A 20,000-nucleotide genomic window follows, 5' to 3' on the forward strand; every position below is an offset into this window, starting at 1 on the left:
CCTTGACATTAAGTTTTCTTGCTGAATAAGAGAAAGCAAGCTCATGACAATAACCAATGATACTTTTTTTTAAATAAAAGAAGTTTTGCACTACAGGATTTTGTAGCTGGTGCATCAGCGCTGACAAGTATCTATAAATGTACATTAAACAAAACAAAAAACACTTTTCCCTTAACAAAATTAAACATATATACAAATCATATATACAGACAGAAAAATAACCATAATAAAAATAGATAGTGTGACATGCCTGTTAGATGTCTTTCTTTTTTCAGATATATTTACAAATATGTCCAGCAAATCAACTTGTCATGTCAGAAATGTGTGAGTTTTCTGACAAAAAATTGGAATAGTCTATAGCACTGTATGAATACATCCTACTCCTGAAAATCACTTGAATTTGTAAAGTATATAATAACTATCATAGGTAAGAATAATTCAAATGCCATCATAAAAGCACAGCTGTTCTACCAATGTCTAATGAAAAGAAACTTTAAATAAATAAGAGAATAACAAAATACTAAAAGAAAGAAAATGTGTAATTCACGAAACAAATCCCAAAAGATTGCATTTTCTTCAAAGTAACTATCTTGAAAGTATATTGAACCGACACTAAAGGATCAAGATCCTTTTGCAATAATGATGACTGGTCACATTTCTTCAATAACTTCAAAATTGCTGCAAGTAAATGTAGTTTCTGGCACTATTAGTGATTTTATTATCTCTGCCATCCCTCCCACCACATCAAATGGACCACAAGTATGACTCTCCTGTTGTAAAACCAGTAATCAACAGTGTAATGGGAGACAGCTTGACACTTTGACTTATGGTCCTTCTGTCTTGATCAAAGAAGCATATCAAAAATACATCTATTTGATAGAAAAAATGTTTTGGTAAGTCAATATTAAATTTTAAAATTTAGTTTTTATGCTTAATTCTCTGTCACATTTTCCACAATTATGTGTACTAACCTCCTGTTGCTGAGGTTTGTATAGAAATTATTTTCCACACAATTTGAACTGTATAAATCATAGCACATGATATGCAGCCTCATTCTCCATCCATAAGGTTCCCTTGGATGGCTTACTGATACTGTCTTGGATGCATAGATATTAAGCAGACTGTGCACTTTGGTGACATGTGAAAAAAGGGTGAACTGTGAATCAGCATAAATCTTGAAGCTACTGTTTTGGATGTCATCTTTGAGACTCCAAATCCAAGGACAAAGAAGTGCTCAGTGATCTCAAAACAGCCAGGGAGACATCTCACAACTCAGCTGAACTGAAGACTCTGAACTGTCCTAGTTCAGCCCCATCAATGCTACTGTCACACTAACCCGTGAGGCCTCTTCTTCCCCCGATGACCTGGAGCGGCGATGATGAGCACTTGGAACTGCCAGTTTGGTGGCATTCACAAAAGGAGCATCAATGGGGAGTCTTGGATCCATAAATGAAGTTGTCTTACTCGAATGGTCAATGAAGAAAAGCTGAAAGATTGGGGAAAGATAATTATCACTCAAGCCCACAGGAAAATTTACTCAATAAAATGAAGAAAGTTTAAAAGGAAATTTGAGAAAGTTGTTACAAAATCAATCACTTTAACCCTTTCACTGATGCGGCTCTGAAATAATTTTCATCCCGTGTGATACGCATTTTCTGTATTTTCTTAATAACATTTTCTGCAGTTTTGAATATTCTTTTTGTAGCACATGTGCATACAATTACCATGTATGTATGCATAACTTTAGTGCTTATTTTCCTAAATGAATTAATATACATATACATATGTATACACACTCAACTTCCATGCTCATTTTCCTAAATGCCTGAATAGTAACACCTTAGGTCGCATGCGGTGTAGCGGTACCTAAGTAAGGTGACACCACCTACTGAGGTCAGGTTTGAATGACAGTACAGATACGGCTCATCTTGAGTTGCCAAATCTTATGAAGTGAAGCAGTGATCGTACTGCTTACTCTTTATGTGAATTTTTCTAATATATTTTCCAATATATCTGATGGATATTTACAAAAAACATAATGATGTTGTTCCCCACAACAAGGGCTTTGTCCACGCAGAGCCATGCTACAATCCGGTAAATGAGATAGGTTTAATAAAGGAATTTTGTCAGGGGGTAAATCGACGAACATATCTGCTTGGAAGCCCTCACTCAGTGCTGTCACTGAATGATGCATGTATCAGGGAAAGGGTTAATAAAAACATTAAGGATAAAAATAGAAAACCCTTATCAAAAAACAGAGAATTTGCAGTCATTCAAAACTAACAATAAATAATTCTTAAGTAAAGAAACAAGGTTATCCTTGAACAGATGTCACTGATAAACAGACATTCTCTCCTAGATAAAACCACAAATCATTGTCTACATCCCTATTCCATACAATGATATTTGAAAATAAATTTGATCTAGCCTTATCTAGGGAATAATGACCATGTGAATTATAATATAACATGAGAGAAAGCAATGTTGCCTTGGCAACTTCTCTTACATATCAAGATCCAAAAATTCACAATATAACACAGCATTTCAAACACAAGAAAACAATAAACTACAAGACTACCTTTCCTGATCGATCATATTTGGCCTCCCAGCCAGAGGGCAAATCCCGCTCTCTATATGCAAATTGGTTTACAAGGTTGACAAGATCCCGGTTGTGCTGATATCTTGTGAATGCAGCTGGATCGCGCCTTATCCGTGATATCATGTGGCGAAGGGATGCACTTCTCTCATATACAATGCAAGCTTCCTGTTGAAATGAAGAAAACTGGGATAAAAACAGTATTTCCAGATTTCTTTAATAATACATATATCACCTCTCTATGATAAATACAAAAGGATCCTCGCAGCATAAAATCTGTATCACAAATAAAAGCTAGTAAAAGGATGATGTAAGACAAAAAGATAACAGAGGACCTGATGTGATTTTTGTTTTTATTGAAAATTGAAAAATAAAAATAAACCATGGGGTAGATAACTACTGAAAAATAATTATACAAAATAGATCAAATTTCCTGTTTTCTATAAAACAGCAGCAAAAATTATCTCCTCAAAATATTGGTATTCATTAATTTTCATGTTGTATCTTAATTTTTTTTTTTTTTTTTTTTGAGCTTTACAACTTATATACATTGTATTTCTGTATAAAACAAATGAATAAGTAAATGAATAAGCAACAAAAAAGTTCACTAACAATCTCATTCATGTTCATTATTTTTATTATTTTCAAGAACCAATCAAGCTATTCGGACATAGCACCATATCATATTGGGCAAGTATGTAACCAGATTTGAAAAATGTCTTGCTTTAATCCCAAGAAACTTACATCATTCATGTGCAGGACACTGAAGAAGTCTGATCTGGTGAGGAACTTGACAGCTGGTAACTGGAGGAGCATGTCCATCCGCTCAATGCCCGAAGAGGATGTTGACGTCGATGGCCCACAACTTGACGCTTGAGGGTGGGACGCCGAGGTAGACGGCAAGGAGGATTGAGTTGCTGCCGTAGTTGTGGAAGCGGAGGAGGAAGAGGAGGCGGTGGCACCTGATGAAGACGGGGTTGCAGGTAGGGATGATGAGGTGTTGTGTATTGATGTTGCTGATGAGAGATTTAAGGCTGGCGTGGCAGAAGACGGACTCGACACATCTGGACAGAAATAGACACATTCCTTTAGGACTATATGGATCATTCCATATCAAATTTGATAGGGTTGTAACTCACAATGCAGAATGTCACTGATCTTTTGAATATTTGTTAACCCCATTGAGAACAATATAAAACAAAGAGATTAATATCTCAAGCGATTTCAGATTTACAGCTAATCAAAAAATACCTCATTTTAGGGTGTGGTGCTGCCCAAGTTTCACTCATGACTTCTGGTGCATTTTAAAATAATTTCATAATTCTTTTGTGAATGAAAATTTGTATCCTACACCTTTTGATGCTGAGGAATCCAAAAATCGCACTTAAAATATCCAGAAATTAAGTGATCTGAATTACTAAAAATCATCAAATCAGAGAAAGCTTTTATCAACAAGGTTGAATATTTCCCTGATGGGAAGTACAAACCCTTGTCTAATCATAAAGCAGATTTCATTGATGCAAACTGGAATTTCATTGCAACATGTCAAGGCAAATCACCATGATGGAATAAGGGGAACAATCAAGCAACTGACAGCCCGAGCAAGCTTGCAGAGACCATTGTCTGAGCAAATTCTCACTGTTTCAGGGATGTGTACATTCTGCCAAGAAAACATTTCAAACATCAGATTTTTGTTTATCTCTAAAGAAGGATTGAGTTGTGTTCATAGAAAGTTACAAAGCAGATTTGCCTCAGGACATGTGTTACCTGGGACCACAAGCTACCACTTTGAGCCACAAACATTAAGTGTCATTGCTTACAAGTGAACATCTGACGATGTTGTTTTTGCAGGCAGATTTAAAATTACTGGGAAACCCGAAAACATGCATTTCTCTGAAAACAATAAGCTTAAATGACTATGTTGCTTGAAATAATCTGTCAGATTGATACACCCATAACTGTCACTGACTGCACACATAATTAAGCTGAAGTTGATTTAGAACAAACATGTAATATTCTTACTCTGGGAAACTGAAAGGTAATTTGCTATTTGCCTCAAAGTAGAGTCATCACTTCAGCCACTCTGACCATGCCTTTCAAATGTTATTTAAATCCAAGAGTAGTTAGGATATCTGTGGCATCAGGCTTTTATAATACTGTTCTTTGGATGATTTGAAGTCTTGATACTCTGAACGTTTCAAATGCCAGATCTTATAAAACTGTTGGGCTTTTTATGAACTCTTGAGGACATTCTTACAAGCAAACATTTCAACTGTAATAATCTTTTGTCTCCTCCATATACAAAGGGCTCTCTTGGTGTTTTTAAACAGGTCAAAGAATGCTCTTTCTATTGGTATAAAGTGAACTGCTTTATGTTTAGGGTGACATAGAAAAACATTGGCTCAAAATGAAGAGGTTAAATTTTTTCCTGGAACTAATGATTTGATTGATTGACCAAATTCATACAGATAGCTTCATTTCATGATATTCTATGTGTGATTTTCTGTTTCCTCAGCATCAAAAATTGCAGGGTACAAATTTTCATTCAAATAGGAATTATGAAATTATTTTAAAATGCACAAGAAGTAAGAGCAACCTCGCACAAATGAAACAGGTGGCACAGCACCTTAAAAGTTTTTTTTTTTTATTAGCTGTAAATCTGAAACTGCTTGAGATATCAATCAAAATTTTGGGGGGATACTATTCTTCATCGTGTTAACAATCATTCAAAAGATCAATGACATTCTGCTTGGTGAGTTACATATTGTTAAAAAATCTGATGATTTGTTATGGAATGACCCATACAGCTTATTCACCAATGCTCCCCTGGCCAAAATACCCAAAAGAAATTCAATATAAAACAGAGGTAGCCAAACTTTTCTCTGTGAGTCTTGCAACAAACTTCATACCAACTACAAGTAATTCCACAACTATTTATGATAGCATGAAATTCATGATAACTTTTTTCTAATATCTTTATCATTATTGAACCACATACAATACAAGGGTGATAAAATTTATTCAATTCATTTTCTAACATAATGTAGATATATGCCTCATACACATCCAAAGAGTTTGGAAAAAACAATACTTGTTACAGTCCTTGAAAGGCCATTGTGCAAACCCTAGTGGTGTAGGCACCCCAAGTTGGAGCCCTAATCTAAAAGAAATGGATAAAAGTTTTCATCTAAGGTTGATTGTCAAAACTGTCCATAAAAGAGATAACCTTGCAGAATAAATTACCTAGTCATACTGTACAGCAACTACACCTGCATACACACAAATGAAATCAAAGTTCTTTTAACAAAAATAAAAACCTGAACTTACTAATAGTAGATGTAGATGAAGCTGTTGCCACTGGACCAGAGGGTGGAGAAGACAGTGAAGGTGTTGACGTTGAGGAAGGGAAGATGCCTGAAGAAGCTCCAGGGAACTCCTCAATCTCTACTCTTCTAGAAGTGATGGTTCTGCGGATGCTCTGGTACCTATGGTGGGCAAAGGTGCTTGCTTCAGAAACAAGATTTACTACTAATTCTAATAAGCATTATTATTATCCTTTCTATTACTATAGTCATGATTATTATTATCATTATTACAATGATAATAATGCTAATGATAATTATAGAAGATGATGACAATGATAATGAAGATAAATACTACTACTAGTACCACTACTAGTAGTAGTAGTAGTAGTAGTACACTACTACTACTAAACTACTACACTACTACTACTACTATTACTACTACTACTACTACTACTACTACTACTAATAATAATAATAATAATAATGATAATGATAATGATAACGATAACAATAACAGCAACAACAACAACAATAATAATAATAATAATAATAATAACAATAAATAATATCAATAATAATAATAATAGCAAAAATGATAATAATAAGAAGAACAATAAAAATAACAATGACAATAATGATAATAATAATAATAATAAACACAATAATAATAGTGATAATAATAATAATAATAATAATAATAATAATAATAATAATAATAATAATAATAGTAATAATAATAATAATAATAATAACAACAATAACAATAACAACAATAATAACTATGACAAGAACAAGAACAATAATAATAGTAATAATAATGATAATAATAATAACCATCAGAATCATCAACATCACAATTACAATAATAATAACAACCACAACTACAATAACAATGATGATGATGATGATGATGATGATGATGATGATGATGATGATGATGATGATGACTATGATAAGAAGTAGAAGTAGATGATGATGAAGAAAAAGAGCAAAAACAACAACATAAATGACAATAATGACAAAGGCTACATCAATAGTAACATCATAAAAATAATGATAGTAATAATGATGGTAATAATAATAATAATAATAATAATAATAATAATAATAATAATAATAATAATAATAATAATAATAATAATAATAATAATAATAATAATAATAATAAGAAGAAGAAGAAGAAGAAGAAGAACAACAACAACAACAACAACAACAACAACAACAACAACAATAACAATAATAACAGTAATAGTAATGGTAATAATAACAATAACAACAATAATAATAATATCATAATAATAATAGTAATAACGATAACAATAACAATAATAATAATAATAGTAATAATAATAATAACAACAACAATAAGAAGAAAAACAATAATAAAACAACAACAATAATGATAATTGAAATAACTATAATCATAATAATGATGATATCAACGACATGAATTATATCCATAATACTAATAACAATAATGACAGTAATAGTATATTGATCTAAAGGATAATATTCATGACACTTGATAATAAAAACATCAATAACAATAATGTTAACGTCATAAATAAAAATGATAACAATTGCGACAATCCTAATAATAACAATGGCAATAACTACACTAGCAACACCAACAATAACAATAATCATAATGACAAAACAAGGCTGGGCATCGCTCCCAGGATCGCCTGGCCACTCCCCCCGCTGAGGCACAAGCCACTCACCGCCTGTCCAGCTGCTGGCGCTGCAGCTGGTCCGTGGACTGCGTGCGCTGTGTCTGCGCCGAGTCGTTGCCTGAGGGCCGCTGCCACGTCGTCGTTCTGTTCACGTGGTCAATGTAGAAGATCCTCCCGTGGCTGTCGATCCTCGCCTCCCAGTCTGCAAGCAGAGGAAGCGCCTGGCGTCAGAGAGCCTTTTTGTAGAAACTCAACGGGACAGAGCTGGACACATAGGTCGGGCTGGATGGGATTAGGCGGAGCAGAGGCAGTAAGGGCTGGGAGAGAGATGGGGCGCTCCGAGGAAGCGATGGAGAGGGGCGAAAAGGGCCATACCATGGAGGGTGAATAGGATGAGACAGGAACGGAGGCGTAGGAAAAAGGTGCTAGACATGATACCACTGGGACATGAACCACCCCCTGGCACTCACTTGTTGGCAAAGGTTCTTCTCCCGGCTGTATTTCCACCCGCTGGAACTTGATGGTTCTCTCGGGGATGGAAGGCAGGCGCATCGTGCGGCTGTGGCGCTCAGGGTGGATGGCTCCGTCCTGCACGAGATGATCCAAATAGGTAATGGCCACACAGTGTAAAAAAAACAAACATTACTTTTGCTTTAATTCTTCAAACATCAAACTAGCAAAATAACACGCACTGAGAATCCCTGCACTGGAAATAGTTTACATTAAGTCCTCGCTAACCGCGGTTTCACCTAGACCTGTTCTATTCTTCCTTTTGGATTCAGTCCGAAGAGTGCGCAGATGTTTAAGATGGCAGCGCAATCCCCAATCAGTAGAGGCTTATTTGGAACCTTAGGCTTCATAATCTTCAGTCGTGGTCATGACCACCCCATATAGAAGTAATTAATGAGCCATTTAAGATGACGCTAAATAATGGTTTTCTAAATCTAATAATTCTCCCGATTGCAACCTGGCGCCTTTAGTTGAAGTACACTATTCGCACAATGCAGAGGGCAGTTCGAATTATGCAAATCAAGCCAACGTCTCGCTCCTCGCTTCGAGGCCTTCGAAGCAGCAGGCGAAGCACCATCCATACATCCTTCCCTGCGCAGCTCGGGAGATTAATCGAATCTGTCAAAATCATGTCTTTTCCGAATTCGCATCTAAGAGAATACAACCCTGGCGGTTAGCGAGGAAATACTGTAAATCTACATGGTGCTCCTAAAGTAATAACAAGGCAACAAAGTAAAAATCAGACAAAACAGCCTGAACGTAAGACGCCCACCTGATCCCCCGCGCTGTGATGCGGCCTTCGATGATGAGTGGGCGTGGGGGGGCACTGCTGCGGGAGGGGTGGGGGGAGGGGGGGCGTCGGCCGGGTGAGCCTGTGGTGCGGTCGCGGCGGGGGAGTCGGGGCCTTCTCCTCCTCCTCTTCTTCCTCCTGGCCTTCGTCCAGCCTCCTCCGGTCGCCGTCGCTGCCGTCCAGCATCGCCGTGGCTCCAGGCAGGCCGGCCGTGGTCGGCGAGGTGGCCACCGACGGCATGGGGGTCGACGCCGAGGTGTTCAACGCCGTAGCCGCCCCTCCTACTGCCGCCGCAGGGGGAGGAGACAGTGCTGGCGGCGGGGGCGGAGGAGGTGCCACGGCTCCCTCGTTCCCCAGGCAGTGGTCAGGACTCAGGCATCCTGTAGTTCCCAGGATATTTGGCGTTGACGGAGTAGACGGCTCAGGAGTGCCGACCCTGCTACTGGTGCGACTGCTGCTGCACTCACTCTCTCCGCTGTCGCAGAGAGATCTCCTGCGGGAAGCAAAAATACATGCTCCTTCGATGTTCAGCTAATGTTACATAAATTTAAATAAACGGCATTATATGCATTCCGCAATCTGAGACCATTCTTGTACATATCAATACGATACAACATATGAATATAAGGAAAAAAAAAATCAATTACCTTTTCTCATTATCAACTTGCGGTACAAAGAAGAGAGGTCTGTGTGTCGACAGAGGCTTGGGAGGCGGCCATTCCCAGGACGTTGTCTTGGCCACATGGTCAATGAAGAAAATCCTGCCGTGACTGTCCTTGCGCGCCTCCACGTCTGATCACGCGCAAGCGGGAAAATGAGTATTACAGAGAACTGACATCACAATAAATGTGCACAATATTAAAATGCTCGCAATAAATCTTCCTAACATTAAAATGACGACATAGAATCTAAAATCTAAGAACACAATACTCCTTTACCTTTCATCAACTCTACAAAATATCTCATATGTTAAGCAAATTTCATACTACACTACACGTACAAGAAATGCAATACGTAAGCTTACTAGCCGGCAGAGGTTCATCGAAAGCTACTTCCACCTTGGGGTATCTTCTCAGCCAGTCGCGCAACGACGGCTGACGGGAGAGCTTGGGGTGGTGCGACGACCCGGGCTTGTCGTCCCTCTCTCTCACGTCATCCTTAGCGTTGAAACTCGCCTCTCGCTCTCTTTTGTCGCTGGTTGTGCGTTCCGGGGGCTGTGGCTTGGCGTGGTGCGTCGGGGTGGGAGGGCAGAGAGGGGGGTGAACCAAGGCCTTCAGGAGGCGGTGGTGGGGCTTGTGTGGAGGAACTGCAGGAGGAATATCCTCATCCTCGTTCAAGCTGACGTTCTGCGAGACTGCTTCTCTTCTCGGCCGGACGCTCGGCTCCTGGGCTTCGGCTACCGCGGTCTGCGCCTCCTGCGAGGCCTCTCGGGGAATGTTCATGTCCGCCGAGCAAGATGCGGAGGGCAGGGACTCAATGTTCAAGTCGTTGGTCTCAGCCGTGGGACTGGCAAACACAGAGTTTGAGGAGGAGCTTTCTGTGCTGACGACCATGCACGTTGGCTCCAAGCCCGTCAGTCCCTCCTCCCCTTGCTGGGACGACACCGAACATGTCACCGAGCCGCTCGCGAGAGAAATCGACTCTGATGCCGAGTTCGAGACCGGGAGGCAGTCTGCTAATCTGGGAGAAGGCGACCTGGTTGACGTCGACCCCTTTCTAGAAGGACCCACGGCAGACGAGCCTTCGGGGTCTGTCCCGTCGGAATGCGTGTCATCCTGATGAGACGTGTCACAACTCGTAAGCATCCTCATCTCTTCTGCAATAGTCATTTCATTGCCACGAAGAAAACCATGAGTTGCAGAATCCCTTCTCCTATACGTGAGATCTGATTCTCTACTAACACTGGCCTCGTCATCTGCGATCTGCCTCTCTTGAGCACTTAACAAAGAAGTACACTCGCGCATATCTTCAACTGGACTAGATACAGAATCACTTTGGTTCCTCGCCAACTTGTGCAAAGAAGGCATGTGATGATTAAAGCTAGCAGGAGAGGACGCCGCAATTTCACTACTTGTAGAACTTCTTGACAAATACGGTCCTCTATTGCCACAAGCAGCGAATTCAGCCTCTAAAACTTCCTCAGAGTTTTCCAGCAAAGTATCAGTGGATGCAGCCTCCTGCAAAAGGCTACAGTCTTGCTCTGGCGTCGCAAGAGGAGCCACTGCGCTACAAGCCTCTTCCTTGTAGCTGTTGTCGGTGGAAGATAGGGACGTCCCGCTGGCCTCGTCCAGCGAACTCTGCAGCGTGGAAGGCCTGGCAATGTCCTCCGACATTTCACTTTCCATGGAAGCACAGGAAGAAGATTGCAATGAAGAGTGAGGTCCCTGAGTTGAGGATTTTGTTCCTTGGCACTGACTATCTACATCAATTTGATTACTTGAAAATTCAGAAATTTGCAAAACATCATCTATATCAACAATATCATAAGAAAATGGTCCTTCCATGGAACATTGCATTCTTCTTACTTCGCCAAAACTCGCCCCACTACTCTCACTATCACAGCTGGACTGTGAGCTAGCACTAAGGTGGCCGACCTTGGGGCGCACACTAGGCTCGTTCACGCCATTATGGACTTTCCCCGGCGTGCAGGAGATGGTCTGCGCCTTTGCGGGCTCGCCGGCAGTGCCCGTCGGCAGGGGCATGGGCCGCTTCTTGACCACAGTCGGGTACAAGGCTATCGACCTCTCCAAGGGCCTGTGGCCAGAGTCTGCGAGCGACTTCAGGAGCGACTTCGTCCTGGGAGGAAGGGGAGGCGGAGAGTCGTCGTCGCTGACGGGCTGACTAGAATCACAGCTGACTCCCGCGCTTAGTCCAGCAGCATCGCTCTCCTGACTCTGGTAGTCTTCTGCTGGGTAAACGGTTTCATAAATGGCTTCTTCGCCACTGGGTTCACTTGCATCCGGTTTTGTGGTAACATTAGGAACTTTGCACGAATATTTCCAAATGGGCGAGTAGTCGGACTCCCTGCCCGCAGCGTCCGTGCCCTCGCCGCTGTTGGCCGCCACGTCCTCAGGCATCAGGTCTCCGTTCACGACGACACCGTCTGCGCTGCAGCCGGTCCCGACGCCGTTGTTTATTGCGGGGTTGTTGTTGTTGCCAGCGGCCCTGAGCGGGAACACGCTCTTCTTGTAGCCGCCCATGTGGCCGTTGGATAGCAGGTCCTGAGGCCCCAGGCTCTCGATGACGGCGCTGTCGGTGAGCCTCATGCTGGCGTCCTCGCCCGGGCACTCGAGTCCCCCGTGGCCCGTGCAGGCGCCCCCGCTGCCGCTCGCCGCCGGCGCAAACGTCACGCTGAAGTAGATGTGGCCGCTGACCGAGTCCACCGTGTTCTTGCTGCTCAGCGGAAAGTCCAGCAGTCCCGGGGAGCCGCTGCCGGGAGGACAAGGTAAGCATCGACTCTGTACAGGCTATTTGTATTGCTCTTAAAGCTAAGAAAATAAACAAAGTATAAAACAAAGCAGCACTTTTTTGTTAATGTGCACGTATTAGCAATTACATAAATCAAACACTGCATTTAACACACCTACACATTACATTTACAAACTTGGATGGAGAACCACAAAACAGTATCTGCAAAAAATATTTCTATGGAAAGTAATTTAGACGTGTAGTCATAAATGAGATAACACATGCAAACAAATTTCCTCCCGCTCTTGGAGCGAACTCTGTCGAGGGAAGGGGAGAAGGAAGGTAAGTAGGAAGGTAGGTAAGTAGGTAGGTAGGTAGGTAGGTAGGTAAGTAGGTAGGAAGGAATGAAGGAAAGAGGGCGGGAAGGGAGGGAGGAGGGGAGGAAAGTGGACAGGTAGGTTGGAAGGAAGGGCGGGCGAGGCGGTAGCAGGGCGGCAGCAGCGTGCAGGGGAGGAGTGGGCGGGACTTACGCCTTGCATCTGTCCCTCAGCGTGGCCACCTGGATGGTGAGGCGGCCCAGGAAGCGGCTGATGATGGGGCGGCTCTTGGCGAACTTGTCCTTCAGTTCCACCTCCAGAATGTCGTGCAAGTAGGCCACGAAGGTGAAGTCCTGCGACGCGCCACACGCACAGGGGAAGAAACAGAAAACTGGTCATCTACGGAGCCAAAGGCTGTCAAACTCCCTAAGGATGTCACGCAAAGAAAAACAGTTCCTGGCCAAGTTCCCTCGACCCGGGGGGAGCTGGTCCCCCTCGGGAATGGTCCCCCTCGAGCCTCACCTGCCTCTTCCAGGTCGGGTTGACGGTGTTTTCCGCGACGGCCGAGCGCGCCTCCTGGCCGTGGTGCGGCAGCAGCGTCTGTGATTCGCCAGGCAGGATCCGCAGCTTCACGTACGGGTCGGGCTGGAAGAACATCCCCCGCCGCAGCCCGTGCGCTGAGAAATCTGTGGGACAAACTGCTTAGAGGCGTCCGAGGCGCGTCGGCGGCTGCGAGCCATCGGCTGAGTCAGCTGGGAGGACACAGCCGATGGCGCGTCCGACTCGGATCAAGGGTCTAAGGACAGCACGGACAGGAGTCAACGAATCCTACGCGATAAGGTGTTCACAAATCACTGCAAGGCTAAAAGTAACTAGGTATGAAAAATACTTTCAAATGACTCAATACATGTCTACTTTCGTGACTGGGGATGGTGTCAAGATCTCCCTCGACTCCGTCTACCGAGCAAGACTATAAACTGTTCCCGCAGAGGTTGCCTCCGCCTTACTTGTGAGCGTGAAGCGCAGGAGCTTCGTGCACGAGAGGCAGCGCTGGAGGGCGAGCGAAGGGTGCAGGCTCTCGTCCTCGGAGGAGTCGGACGCCGAGCCATCGCTCAGCCGAACCACGCGCACCACCGCCGACGACCCCAGGCACGCGCGCCGCGCCTCCACGCCGCTGTGGTAACGCACTACCACGCTGCCCACATCTGCGGAGACAAACAGTGGCTGCACTTCTCTCCTCTCTGCTGCCTGCGCACAAGCATCTTTTTCTGCATATGTCAAAGCCTTACTGCAAAAGGTCAAGATAAGAAACAAAGAACGGCACATCGAATCCGCTTTCCGGATCAGGCCAATCCTTCTTCCGTGGTTCGATGCCACGCTCCCGCAGTCGGGGTCACGGGGCGAGGGTTGGCGCAAGACTGCCTCTCCCTGTGTCTGCGTCGCGTCTGAGTTTGCGTCAAAGCACCTCCTCTCTTTTCCTGTCTGTGTTTGTGTAAGCTGTTCGCCCGCGCGCGGTCGTTGTCCAGAGGCACTCGCATATATATGCAAATCTACGTGGCAGGCAGCAATACGCGTCTGTCACGTCCGCCGCTAAGCATGGCTTGGGGCTGAGCCATGCCATGGCACCGTCTCCTCCGGCAGGGCCACCTCGGAAGGAGCGCCTGCGCATGTGAGCAAACAACGGCCTGCAGGTCGCTGGCACCACCTGCGCGCTGCAGGCCGGGAGCCGCGGCCAGCAACCATGCCCCAGTGTGGAAAGTACGGCACTCTTCGACGAGGGTGCAGTGTGCAGCGGTCACCAAGTGTGCACATCAAGAGTACACATCCTTACCTTTCAGATAACAAAATGCTTGAAAGTCCTTTAAACTATTCGTAAATTCCTCGTCCCATATCGACGTTACATCATCATTTAGATCGTTGACTGCCGTGAATCACTTACGTGAGCAACCAGGCACCCAAACAAAAATCGGGGGCGTATCTGCCGTACTTTCCCTACCGGAGCACGCCCTGGCATCGCGGGCCATTCCACTTACTCTTAGGAAGGACGGCCGGCACGTCGATGGCCCACACCACGTGGCCCTGCGACTCCCCGCTGGCCGGGCGCCGCTCCAGACACTTCTCGGGGTCGCTCTCTCCTGAAAGCAAAGCAAAGCCTCAGTAAACTCCCGGAAAGCAGCTGCCGCGGGTCTCACGCTCGCTGGTGGCAGCAAGGAGTGGCTTTACTGTTACCATTATTACCATTATCGCCATCAATACCCTAAATAATGATAATGATGGTGATAATAATAATAGTAATTATAATAGTAATAATAGTAATAGTAATAATAATAATAATAATAATAATAATAATAATAATAATAATAACATTAACAATAACAATAACAATAACTATAACAATAACAATAACTATACCAATAATAATAATAATAATAATAATAATAATAATAATAATAATAATAATAATAATAATAATAATAATAATAATAATAATAATAATAATAATAACAATAACAATAACAATAACAATAACAATAACAATAACAATAACAATAACAATAACAATAACAATAACAATAACAATAACAATAACAACAACAACAATAACTATACCAATAATAATAATAATAATGATAAAACAAATCACATTAATAGTAATAAGACCACCAATACCGGAGAGCCACCGCCCTCCGCAGCCCCCTGGCCCCCTCCGCTCGAGCGCTGGCACCAGACGCCCATCGCGCAGCCCACGACGCGAGTGCCACAGCAGCGGCGGGATCACGTGCCTGTTATGACCGCCATAAGTTCTAAGCCTCTGCTCAGGTGACACTGTCCTCCCCCGTGAACCAGCTCTAACATGGAATGGCGTCCGAAGAGAGAGCCCAACCAGGGGAGAGGAGAGGCGAATGGGAGACAGCGGAAGAGAGAAAAGGGAAAGTATTTTCGCTCGGTCGTGGCCGTCTTCCTTCCGCCGGCGCGCACCTTCGCCGATCTTATTCCTTCTCTCGCGTGAAGCGACAGACAGACGCGATAACGGAGCGAGGGAGGCAGGGAGGGAGGGAGGGAGGGAGGGAGGGAGACAACAAGAGGGCGCGACCGGAGGTCAGGGTCAGCGAGAAGGCCTCGGCAGGAGCGGGATCGGGAACCCAAGATAACTTACGCAACAGGAAACCAGGATAACGCGACGTGTCCCAGATGCAGGATCACAACCAGGGCGAAGATCAGCCCCGCGCTGCTGGGGCCGCGACGCGCCAGCACAAAGGGCAAGGCGCTCGACGAGGCCAACATATCCTCCTTGTCCTCCATCCACGCCCCCCCCTCCCCCCGCCGGGCACCCCCAGCAAAGCCAAAGGAAAGACGGCGCTCGCGGCGCGCGGCGACGCGTTACCTGTCACGACGGAGGCGGACATGGCGCGCGACTCGCCGCAAGGAAGGCTTCCGTCGCCGCCCATTCAGCTCGACACGTAGCCAAGCGACTGGCTGCCATGCGCGCCGCGGGAACATTTGTGAATGAAGGACGAGCACCTGTGCAGGTGTGTGGGCGGCGCTCCGCCACTTGACTCAATGCAGATATAAATAGGGCCACACGCAGGCGTTGGGGGGAGGGGAGGAGGGGAGGGAAGAGGGGAAGGAGGGGGTAAGGAATGGGAGACGAGAGGGGCTAGGGGAAGGAAGGGGTAAGGAATGGGAGGGGGAAGAGGTGAGGGAAGAGGGGAAGGAGGGGGTAAGGAATGGGAGACGAGAGGGGCTAGGGGGAGGAAGGGGTAAGGAATGGGAGGGGGAAGAGGGGAAGAAGGGGGTAAGGAATGGGAGACGAGAGGGGCTAGGGGGAGGAAGGGGTAAGGAATGGGAGGGGGGGGAGGGGGTAAGGAATGGGAGGGGGAAGAGGAGAGGGAAGAGGGGAAGAAGGGGGTAAGGAATGGGAGACGAGAGGGGCTAGGGGGAGGAAGGGGTAAGGAATGGGAGGGGGAAGAGGGGAAGAAGGGGGTAAGGAATGGGAGATGAGAGGGGCTAGGGGGAGGAAGGGGTAAGGAATGGGAGGGGGAAGAGGGGAAGAAGGGGGTAAGGAATGGGAGACGAGAGGGGCTAGGGGGAGGAGGGGGTAAGGAATGGGAGGGGGAAGAGGAGAGGGAAGAGGGAAAGAAGGGGGTAAGGAATGGGAGACGAGAGGGGCTAGGGGGCGGAAGGGGTAAGGAATGGGAGGGGGAAGAGGAGAGGGAAGAGGGGAAGGAGGGGGTAAGGAATGGGAGACGAGAGGGGCTAGGAGGAGGAAGGGGTAAGGAATGGGAGGGGGAAGAGGGGAAGAAGGGGGTAAGGAATGGGAGACGAGAGGGGCTAGGGGGAGGAAGGGGTAAGGAATGGGAGGGGGAAGAGGGGAAGAAGGGGGTAAGGAATGGGAGATGAGAGGGGCTAGGGGGAGGAAGGGGTAAGGAATGGGAGGGGGAAGAGGGGAAGAAGGGGGTAAGGAATGGGAGATGAGAGGGGCTAGGGGGAGGAGGGGGTAAGGAATGGGAGGGGGAAGAGGAGAGGGAAGAGGGGAAGAAGGGGGTAATGAATGGGAGACGAGAGAGGCTAGGGGGAGGAAGGGGTAAGGAATGGGAGGGGGAAGAGGGGAAGAAGGGGGTAAGGAATGGGAGATGAGAGGGGCTAGGGGGAGGAGGGGGTAAGGAATGGGAGGGGGAAGAGGAGAGGGAAGAGGGGAAGAAGGGGGTAAGGAATGGGAGACGAGAGGGGCTAGGGGGAGGAAGGGGTAAGGAATGGGAGGGGGAAGAGGGGAAGAAGGGGGTAAGGAATGGGAGATGAGAGGGGCTAGGGGGAGGAAGGGGTAAGGAATGGGAGGGGGGGGAGGAGAGGGAAGAGGGGAAGGAGGGGGTAAGGAATGGGAGACGAGAGGGGCTAGGGGGAGGAAGGGGTAAGGAATGGGAGGGGGAAGAGGGGAAGAAGGGGGTAAGGAATGGGAGATGAGAGGGGCTAGGGGGAGGAAGGGGTAAGGAATGGGAGGGGGAAGAGGGGAAGAAGGGGGTAAGGAATGGGAGACGAGAGGGGCTAGGGGGAGGAAGGGGTAAGGAATGGGAGGGGGAAGAGGAGAGGGAAGAGGGGAAGGAGGGGGTAAGGAATGGGAGACGAGAGGGGCTAGGAGGAGGAAGGGGTAAGGAATGGGAGGGGGAAGAGGGGAAGAAGGGGGCAAGGAATGGGAGACGAGAGGGGCTAGGGGGAGGAAGGGGTAAGGAATGGGAGGGGGAAGAGGAGAGGGAAGAGGGGAAGGAGGGGGTAAGGAATGGGAGACGAGAGGGGCTAGGAGGAGGAAGGGGTAAGGAATGGGAGGGGGAAGAGGGGAAGAAGGGGGTAAGGAATGGGAGATGAGAGGGGCTAGGGGGAGGAAGGGGTAAGGAATGGGAGGGGGAAGAGGGGAAGAAGGGGGTAAGGAATGGGAGATGAGAGTGGCTAGGGGGAGGAAGGGGTAAGGAATGGGAGGGGGAAGAGGGGAGGGAAGAGGGGAAGAAGGGGGTAAGGAATGGGAGACGAGAGGGGCTAGGGGGAGGAAGGGGTAAGGAATGGGAGGGGGAACAGGGGAAGAAGGGGGTAAGGAATGGGAGATGAGAGGGGCTAGGGGGAGGAAGGGGTAAGGAATGGGAGGGGGAAGAGGAGAGGGAAGAGGGGAAGAAGGGGGTAAGGAATGGGAGACGAGAGGGGCTAGGAAGGGGTAAGGAATGGGAGGGGGAAGAGGGGAAGAAGGGGGTAAGGAATGGGAGATGAGAGGGGCTAGGGGGAGGAAGGGGTAAGGAATGGGAGGGGGGGGAGGAGAGGGAAGAGGGGAAGGAGGGGGTAAGGAATGGGAGACGAGAGGGGCTAGGGGGAGGAAGGGGTAAGGAATGGGAGGGGGGGGAGAGAAGAGGGAAGAGGGGAAGGAAGGGGGTAAGGAATGGGAGACGAGAGGGGCTAGGGGGAGGAAGGGGTAAGGAATGGGAGGGGGAAGAGGAGAGGGAAGAGGGGAAGGAGGGGGTAAGGAATGGGAGACGAGAGGGGCTAGGGGGAGGAAGGGGTAAGGAATGGGAGGGGGAAGAGGGGAAGAAGGGGGTAAGGAATGGGAGACGAGAGGGGCTAGGGGGAGGAAGGGGTAAGGAATGGGAGGGGGAAGAGGAGAGGGAAGAGGGGAAGGAGGGGGTAAGGAATGGGAGACGAGAGGGGCTAGGAGGAGGAAGGGGTAAGGAATGGGAGGGGGAAGAGGGGAAGAAGGGGGTAAGGAATGGGAGATGAGAGGGGCTAGGGGGAGGAAGGGGTAAGGAATGGGAGGGGGAAGAGGAGAGGGAAGAGGGGAAGGAGGGGGTAAGGAATGGGAGGGGGTGGGGAGGGGAGGCGAGGGGAGGAGAGGAGAGGGGAAGGGAAAGGGATGGGAGGGGAGGAATGGAGGGAATGGCATATCCGCAAATAAACATTAGGAAATATGCTTCCCTATGACTGGCTCTGCTTTTCCTGTCCATGGCGATCGTCATGTCACTCACGGCTCCCCATCGACCCCTGGGGCGCCGACCCCCGGGGCACGCGACCTCGTTGGACGCAGAATCTGCGCGTCGTCGCGAGGCGCCCGCCAGCGCCGCTCGTCTCTGCTCGGGCGCGTCGCGAGACCTGCAGTCGCGGCGCAGTTGACGACTCCCGAGCAGCTGCTTGCTCCCTCGCACGAGCAGCGCTTTGCGTGCTGCGCGCTCGTGCGAAGGCGGCGACGGAAGTCCTACCGAACGAAGCCGAAGGAGAACCGTCGGTCGGCCGCTCTCCCGGCGGCGACCATCTCCAAGGCAACGGCTTGCCACGCCCACTCGAGCCGCTTCCGCCGGAGCTGCTCCCTCGAGGACTTCGAAGCGCCGCCAGAGTATGTATGAATGGATGAATGAGAGAATGAATGCGTGCGGACGCGCAATCCCCGCTCCACTTCCCGCATCACTCGAAGACGCCCCACCCCCATCTCCCGCCCCCGCCACCACCACGTGGGTCACAGCTGGATGGGCACCGGAAGCGGCGTCGCGGGGGTTCTATAATTTCATGCCCGCCGCCCTCGCGCTCTCTCCCCTCCGCCCATCCGTCGCCGTCGTCGTCAGCGAGGGCGCACAGGCGCCTCTGTGGGGCGCGGAGGCGTTCCACGGCGGCGGGACCCCTCGCTCTCCCGAGGGCGGCCAGACGCTGCCTCACTACGCCTCCTCATCTGTGACTGACCCAATCACCCACAAACCCACCCACCCACCCTCCCTCCCTCCCTCCCTCCCTCCCTCCCTCCCACCCACCCCTCTCCTTCCCTCCCTCCCTCCCTCCCTCCCTCCCACCCCTCCCTTCCCATCATCCCTCCCTCCCTCCCTCCCTCCCTTCCTCCCTTCCTCCCTTCCTCCCTTCCTCCCTTCCTCCCTTCGTACC

General features: G+C 47.6%; 1 protein-coding gene across 4 annotated transcripts in view; it reads right to left on the minus strand.

Moving 5' to 3' along the window:
- LOC113803221 (uncharacterized) overlaps window positions 1-20,000 on the minus strand; it is a 94,005-nt gene that overhangs the window by 9,734 nt on the left and 64,271 nt on the right. For all 4 annotated transcript variants that reach the window (XM_070143428.1, XM_070143427.1, XM_070143429.1 and 1 more), the window contains 13 exons: window positions 14,633-14,734; window positions 13,607-13,804; window positions 13,122-13,285; window positions 12,813-12,952; window positions 9,899-12,303; window positions 9,522-9,666; window positions 8,857-9,367; window positions 8,045-8,162; window positions 7,623-7,776; window positions 5,924-6,081; window positions 3,341-3,660; window positions 2,579-2,764; window positions 1,337-1,486 (listed from right to left, as the gene is read on the minus strand). In XM_070143428.1, coding sequence (XP_069999529.1) covers window positions 1,337-1,486; window positions 2,579-2,764; window positions 3,341-3,660; window positions 5,924-6,081; window positions 7,623-7,776; window positions 8,045-8,162; window positions 8,857-9,367; window positions 9,522-9,666; window positions 9,899-12,303; window positions 12,813-12,952; window positions 13,122-13,285; window positions 13,607-13,804; window positions 14,633-14,734 — 4,751 coding nt within the window. The remainder of the gene's footprint in view (window positions 1-1,336; window positions 1,487-2,578; window positions 2,765-3,340; window positions 3,661-5,923; window positions 6,082-7,622; window positions 7,777-8,044; window positions 8,163-8,856; window positions 9,368-9,521; window positions 9,667-9,898; window positions 12,304-12,812; window positions 12,953-13,121; window positions 13,286-13,606; window positions 13,805-14,632; window positions 14,735-20,000) is intronic.

This window comes from Penaeus vannamei, chromosome 30 (assembly GCF_042767895.1).
Source record: "Penaeus vannamei isolate JL-2024 chromosome 30, ASM4276789v1, whole genome shotgun sequence".
Lineage (NCBI taxonomy): Eukaryota > Metazoa > Arthropoda > Malacostraca > Decapoda > Penaeidae > Penaeus > Penaeus vannamei.